This window comes from Protobothrops mucrosquamatus, unplaced genomic scaffold (assembly GCF_001527695.2).
Source record: "Protobothrops mucrosquamatus isolate PMUCROS unplaced genomic scaffold, P.Mucros_1.0 scaffold_151, whole genome shotgun sequence".
NCBI lineage: Eukaryota > Metazoa > Chordata > Lepidosauria > Squamata > Viperidae > Protobothrops > Protobothrops mucrosquamatus.
The window spans coordinates 58,539-65,708 of NW_015386227.1; the positions used below are offsets into that span (position 1 = coordinate 58,539).

Here is a 7,170-nt window from a genome sequence, read left to right on the forward strand (position 1 = left end):
TTAGGACGGACTATATTACATTCAACACGAGTGGCACCACATCAAGCATCAGTTACATTCTTGCAGAGTCTTTAGCAGAGGAACGGCACATAAATAAAAGTAAATAAGTAAATAATAACTACCACATCAGGTACCATCCACTCTGCTCTCGGGGGTAGCTTTCTGACTAGCTATAACAGTGGTGGCGAACCTATGGCACGGGTGCCAGAGGCGACACTCAGAGCCCTTCAGCTGGGTTTTATAAAACCTTTTCGCTTTAGGCCTCCGCCGCCGTGTACAAAAAAAAAAGAAGGTTCAATCAATCAGTCAATTTCAACTTGCGGGGGAAAAAAAAGATCTTGCAAAGTTGGAATTGATTGATTGAACTTTTTAGTCCCACCCAGTCTGCCGTTACCACCGCAGCCACGCCCACCCAATGGCCACACCCACCCGGCACCCGACGATGCATAAATGGGTTTTGGGTTGCAGTTTGGGCACTCGGTCTATAAAAGGTTTGCCATCACTGAGCTATAAAAAGCAGACCTTCTCAAGAAAGGCTTCCCCAAAGTGAAAGCCCAGATTGAATCGAAAATCAATGGATCAGAGAAACTTCCAAATGAAGATTTTACTACATTCAGTGAAAATGCTGTATCATCCCTGAAGTGAATGAACATGATAGCAGATGGATCCTGGAACCAAGATGTCAGCTGTGCATTGCTTTCCTTGTCAGTGACCTCATTTGATCCAGGCATCCCCAAATGCTAAAGCTGTTTGCTATAAACCAAGCAGAGACTGCTTTAGTTAAATTAACTTTGTAGTGAGGAACGATTGTCCCTACGCCATGTGACCTGAAGAACATATTTGGAAGATCCTTCCACCTGGCAAGAAAGGCAGAGACCCGCCCCTGATTTCTTCTCTAATATGTATTATTAAAGTTATTTTTGGCTAGAAACTATGGGGCCTGATAAATCTATATTTCCAGAAAGCTATTGCAAGAAGGCTGTTATGGATGGTTTCAAGTGTTCAGTTCTCTATAGTCTTTCTTTTGAGTAAATGCCTGAAATGAATTGGGCTTTCTTTTGAGTATGAAGTGTAATCAGTACTATAAATGAACTACAGGTGAAACTCGAAAAAGTAGAATATCGTGCAAAAGTTCATTTATTTCAGTAATGCAACTTAAAAGGTGAACCTAATACAGGTGAAACTCGAAAAANGGTCAACGCAGCCGTCTACCAGGAGATTTTGGAGCACTTCATGCTTCCTTCCACAGACGAACTTTATGGGGATGCTGACTTTTCCAGCAGGACTTGGCACCTGCCCACACTGCCAAAAGCACCAAAACCTGGTTCAATGACCGTGGGATTACTGTGCTTGATTGGCCAGCAAACTCGCCTGACTTGAACCCCATAGAGACATGAGACCGAACAATGCAGAAGAGCTGAAGGCCACTATTGAAGCATCCTGGTCTTCCATAACACCTCAGCAGTGCCACAGGCTGATAGCTTCCATGAGACGCCGCATTGAGGCAGTAATTGCTGCAAAAGGGGCCCAAACCAAGTACTGAGTACATATGCATGATTATACTTTTCAGAGGTCCGATATTGTTCTATGTACAATCCTTGTTTTATTGATTGCATGTAATATTCTAATTTTTTAAGATTGTGGATTTGGGGTTTTCATGAGCTGTAAGCCATAATCATCTCACTAATGACACATCACGGCTTGAACTATCTTGCTTTGCATGTAATGAGTCTATCTCATATACAGTAATACTTGACTTAAGACCACAATTAAGCCCAAAATTTTTGTTGCTAAGCAAGACAGTTATTAAGTGAGTTTTGCCTCATTTTATGACCCTTCTTGCCACAGTTGTTAAGTGAATCACTGCAATTATTAGGTTAGTAACACAGTTATTAATTGAATCTGGCATCCCCATTGACTTTGCTTGTCAGAAGGTTGCAAAAGGGGATCACATGACCCCGGGACACTGCAACCGTCATAAATATGAGTCGGTGGCCAAGCATCTGAATTTTGATCATGTGACCAGGGGGACGCTTCAACGGTCATAAGTGTGGAAATGGTCATAAATCACTTTTTTTTCAGTCCGGTTGTAACTTTGAATGGTCACTAAATGAACTGTTGTAAGTCGAGGACTACCTGTAATGGTAAAGTAAAGAAGTACAGCATTTCTTGGAGAGAAGCCGAGCTTGAGTATAACCGGTTGGGCTGTCAGACAGCAACAGCATATGAACTTTTCCCTTTCTGGCCAAACCTTGTGCACAACACGAAATGTCCGCCTATTCAAATGTCACCTTCCCGTGTTTTTTCTTACAGATCGATGAACCAAATTCCTTTGGCAACACTGCACTTCACATTGCCTGTTACATGGGCCAGGATGCCGTGGCGAATGAACTGGTCAACTATGGCGCCAATGTCAATCAGCCCAATGAAAAGGGCTTTACCCCCCTGCACTTTGCTGCCGTCTCCACCAACGGAGCCCTGTGCCTGGAACTTCTTGTCAATAATGGAGCCGATGTGAACTTTCAGGTACGGCCACCTGGGCTGCGTGCAATAGAGCCACAGGGGGAAAAGGAAAATGACTTAAGCTTTCTGAGGACGGTGGGATAGGATTAAAAGCAAATAGGCTGACTAGCTTTCATCTTTGCAGAGTAAAGAAGGGAAGAGTCCTTTGCACATGGCCGCCATTCATGGACGGTTTACACGCTCTCAGATTCTCATACAAAATGGTAAGTTGTCAGCTATTTCCAGTTAAGGAAACCACTCTTAATAGTTTACAGCATTGTTTTCTCAGCCTGAGATCTTACAAGACTGCCAGATCATGTATTTCAGTTATTTATTTGTTGACATTCATAGCCTAAAAAAGTTGCCAGTCCCTGCAGGTATTTGAACTTATTTATATCTCTTACTTTCAGTATTTTTTTGTCATTTTGAATCACAGCAGCTCTGATTTCCCCCCAAATTAATTTCCCTTTATTGTTCTGAAAGTTAGGCATAAGGGGACATGTATCTAAAGTTATTAAACATTCATTCTCTGCACTGAAACAGTGGGTCAGATTAGGTGACTTGTATAATCACTTCCAATTCTTACGATTCAGTGAGTAGTTTTGTATCAGACCTGGGCATTTTTATGGCCTGTGGACCACATCCAGCCATGGGTGGTCCCAGTCCAGACAGTGGGGGTGGGGAGTGAGGTATTGGCAGCCTTGGGCAGGGCAGCGGGGCAGGGGCAGCGACGGGATGGCAGCCCTCCACAACAGTTCCAGTTTCTCATGGAGCCCCTTGGAAAAATTAATTGGCGATCCCTGTTCTATATGGTACCTTCTGATCTCCTGGTGGCTAAAGTGGAGTTGCCTTTTGCCTCTGAGCAAATTGGAGAAAAAAGATTGATGCAATCTGTTTGTTTCTCAGGCAGTGAGATTGACTGTGCGGACAAATATGGCAATACCCCCCTCCACGTTGCTGCTAGATATGGCCACGAGCTGCTAATTAGTACTTTGATGACGAATGGTGCTGACACTGCAAGGTGAGGGCATATTTCTTATGCAAATTAATGTTAAGGTCATAGATCTAGAATTCTGACTTTTTTCTCTCCTAACCAATTAGAATTGTCAGGACAGAATAAACAACACTTACAATTGGCTTAAAGTAATGCTCAGCCAAATGTGTACTCTGCTAGTTAGCCACAACCAAATTGAAATGTGTCATTATTGGACTTTATAGTAGAGCAGTGGCCGACTGACAATGGAATAGACCACCACATAGTTGAGGATGATGGTAGTTTGGAATTGATTTAGATTTAGATTTAGATTTTATTAAATTTATACCCCGCCCTTCTCCCGGAGGACTCAGGGCGGCTTACAGCCAGTTTAAAACAATGTTATAATACAATACAAAATTTAAAAAGATTAAAAATAACTATTTAAATTTGGCCGCTTCTACTAAAAATTTAATTTAAAACCCCTTTAAAATACCCCTAGGCCAGTCCTGCCTGCTGAAATAACCAGGTCTTAAGGGCGCGGCGGAAGGAGGGGAGATCCGGGATCACCCGGATCTCTGGGGGCAGCTCGTTCCAGAGGGNGGTCAACGCAGCCGTCTACCAGGAGATTTTGGAGCACTTCATGCTTCCTTCCACAGACGAACTTTATGGGGATGCTGACTTTTCCAGCAGGACTTGGCACCTGCCCACACTGCCAAAAGCACCAAAACCTGGTTCAATGACCGTGGGATTACTGTGCTTGATTGGCCAGCAAACTCGCCTGACTTGAACCCCATAGAGAATCTATGGGGCATTGCCAAAGATGAGAGACATGAGACCGAACAATGCAGAAGAGCTGAAGGCCACTATTGAAGCATCCTGGTCTTCCATAACACCTCAGCAGTGCCACAGGCTGATAGCTTCCATGAGACGCCGCATTGAGGCAGTAATTGCTGCAAAAGGGGCCCAAACCAAGTACTGAGTACATATGCATGATTATACTTTTCAGAGGTCCGATATTGTTCTATGTACAATCCTTGTTTTATTGATTGCATGTAATATTCTAATTTTCTAAGATTGTGGATTTGGGGTTTTCATGAGCTGTAAGCCATAATCATCTCACTAATGACACATCACGGCTTGAACTATCTTGCTTTGCATGTAATGAGTCTATCTCATATACAGTAATACTTGACTTAAGACCACAATTAAGCCCAAAATTTTTGTTGCTAAGCAAGACAGTTATTAAGTGAGTTTTGCCTCATTTTATGACCCTTCTTGCCACAGTTGTTAAGTGAATCACTGCAGTTATTAGGTTAGTAACACAGTTATTAATTGAATCTGGCATCCCCATTGACTTTGCTTGTCAGAAGGTTGCAAAAGGGGATCACATGACCCCGGGACACTGCAATCGTCATAAATATGAGTCGGTGGCCAAGCAGCTGAATTTTGATCACGTGACCAGGAGGACGCTTCAACGGTCATAAGTGTGGAAATGGTCATAAATCACTTTTTTTCCAGTCCGGTTGTAACTTTGAATGGTCACTAAATGAACTGTTGTAAGTCGAGGACTACCTGTAATGGTAAAGTAAAGAAGTACAGCATTTCTTGGAGAGAAGCCGAGCTTGAGTATAACTGGTTGGGCTGTCAGACAGCAACAGCATATGAACTTTTCCCTTTCTGGCCAAACCTTGTGCACAACACGAAATGTCAGCCTATTCAAATGTCACCTTCCCATGTTTTTTCTTACAGATCGATGAACCAAATTCCTTTGGCAACACTGCACTTCACATTGCCTGTTACATGGGCCAGGATGCCGTGGCGAATGAACTGGTCAACTATGGCGCCAATGTCAATCAGCCCAATGAAAAGGGCTTTACCCCCCTGCACTTTGCTGCCGTCTCCACCAACGGAGCCCTGTGCCTGGAACTTCTTGTCAATAATGGAGCCGATGTGAACTTTCAGGTACGGCCACCTGGGCTGCGTGCAATAGAGCCACAGGGGGAAAATGAAAATGACTTAAGCTTTCTGAGGACGGTGGGATAGGATTAAAAGCAAATAGGCTGACTAGCTTTCATCTTTGCAGAGTAAAGAAGGGAAGAGTCCTTTGCACATGGCCGCCATTCATGGACGGTTTACACGCTCTCAGATTCTCATACAAAATGGTAAGTTGTCAGCTATTTCCAGTTAAGGAAACCACTCTTAATAGTTTACAGCATTGTTTTCTCAGCCTGAGATCTTAACAAGACTGCCAGATCATGTATTTCAGTTATTTATTTGTTGACATTCATAGCCTAAAAATGTTGCCAGTCCCTGCAGGTATTCGAACTTATTTATATCTCTTACTTTCAGTATTTTTTTGTCATTTTGAATCACAGCAGTTCTGATTTCCCCCCAAATTAATTTCCCTTTATTGTTCTGAAAGTTAGGCATAAGGGGACATGTATCTAAAGTTATTAAACATTCATTCTCTGCACTGAACAGTGGGTCAGATTAGGTGACTTGTATAATCACTTCCAATTCTTACGATTCAGTGAGTAGTTTTGTATTAGACCTGGGCATTTTTATGGCCTGTGGACCACATCCAGCCATGGGTGGTCCCAGTCCAGACAGTGGGGGTGGGGAGTGAGGTATTGGCAGCCTTGGGCAGGGCAGCGGGGCAGGGGCAGCGACGGGATGGCAGCCCTCCACAACAGTTCCAGTTCCTCATGTAGCCCCTTGGGAAAATTAATTGGTGATCCCTGTTCTATATGGTACCTTCTGATCTCCTGGTGGCTAAAGTGGAGTTGCCTTTTGCCTCTGAGCAAATTGGAGAAAAAAGATTGATGCAATCTGTTTGTTTCTCAGGCAGTGAGATTGACTGTGCGGACAAATATGGCAATACCCCCCTCCACGTTGCTGCTAGATATGGCCACGAGCTGCTAATTAGTACTTTGATGACGAATGGTGCTGACACTGCAAGGTGAGGGCATATTACTTATGCAAATTAATGTTAAGGTCATAGATCTAGAATTCTGACTTTTTTCTCTCCTAACCAGTTAGAATTGTCAGGACAGAATAAACAACACTTACAATTGGCGCCTTAAAGTAATGCTCAGCCAAATGTGTACTCTGCTAGTTAGCCACAATCAAATTGAAATGTGTCATTATTGGACTTTATAGTAGAGCAGTGGCCGACTGACAATGGAATAGACCACCACATAGTTGAGGATGATGGTAGTTTGGAATTGATGTATGCAAAGTAGAAATAGCAATAACACTTAGACTTATATAGCGCTTCATAGTGCTTTACAGCCCTCTTTAAGTGGTTTACAGAGTCAGCCTATGGCCCCCTAACAATTTGGGTCCTCATTTTACTGACTCGGAAGGATGGAAGGCTGAGTCAACCTTGAGCCGGTCAGGATTGAATCCCTGGCAGTCAGCAGAATTAGCCTGCAATACTGCACTCTAACCACTGTGCCACCATGTCTCTAAATCAGTGTGCTTATGTGGGGGGGTGCCTATGTGGGGGTGGAGATCACTTTGTTCCTACTCTGTTTGTAGCCTTGGCCTTGTGTACTATCATGTTTTGATCTTTTATTCTTTCAGGCGTGGGATCCATGACATGTTCCCTCTGCACTTAGCTGTTCTCTTCGGATTCTCAGACTGTTGTCGTAAGCTACTTTCCTCAGGTAAGTTTTGTGTTGGACTGGGGG

At 43.4% G+C, this 7,170-nt stretch overlaps 1 protein-coding gene across 1 annotated transcript in view; it reads left to right on the forward strand.

Moving 5' to 3' along the window:
- The window catches only part of ANKRD52 (ankyrin repeat domain 52), a 62,322-nt gene that overhangs the window by 19,901 nt on the left and 35,251 nt on the right, over positions 1-7,170 (forward strand). Inside the window, exons 7-10 of the mRNA XM_029284833.1 lie at positions 2,314-2,526; positions 2,648-2,726; positions 3,409-3,523; positions 7,064-7,146. Coding sequence (XP_029140666.1) covers positions 2,314-2,526; positions 2,648-2,726; positions 3,409-3,523; positions 7,064-7,146 — 490 coding nt within the window. The remainder of the gene's footprint in view (positions 1-2,313; positions 2,527-2,647; positions 2,727-3,408; positions 3,524-7,063; positions 7,147-7,170) is intronic.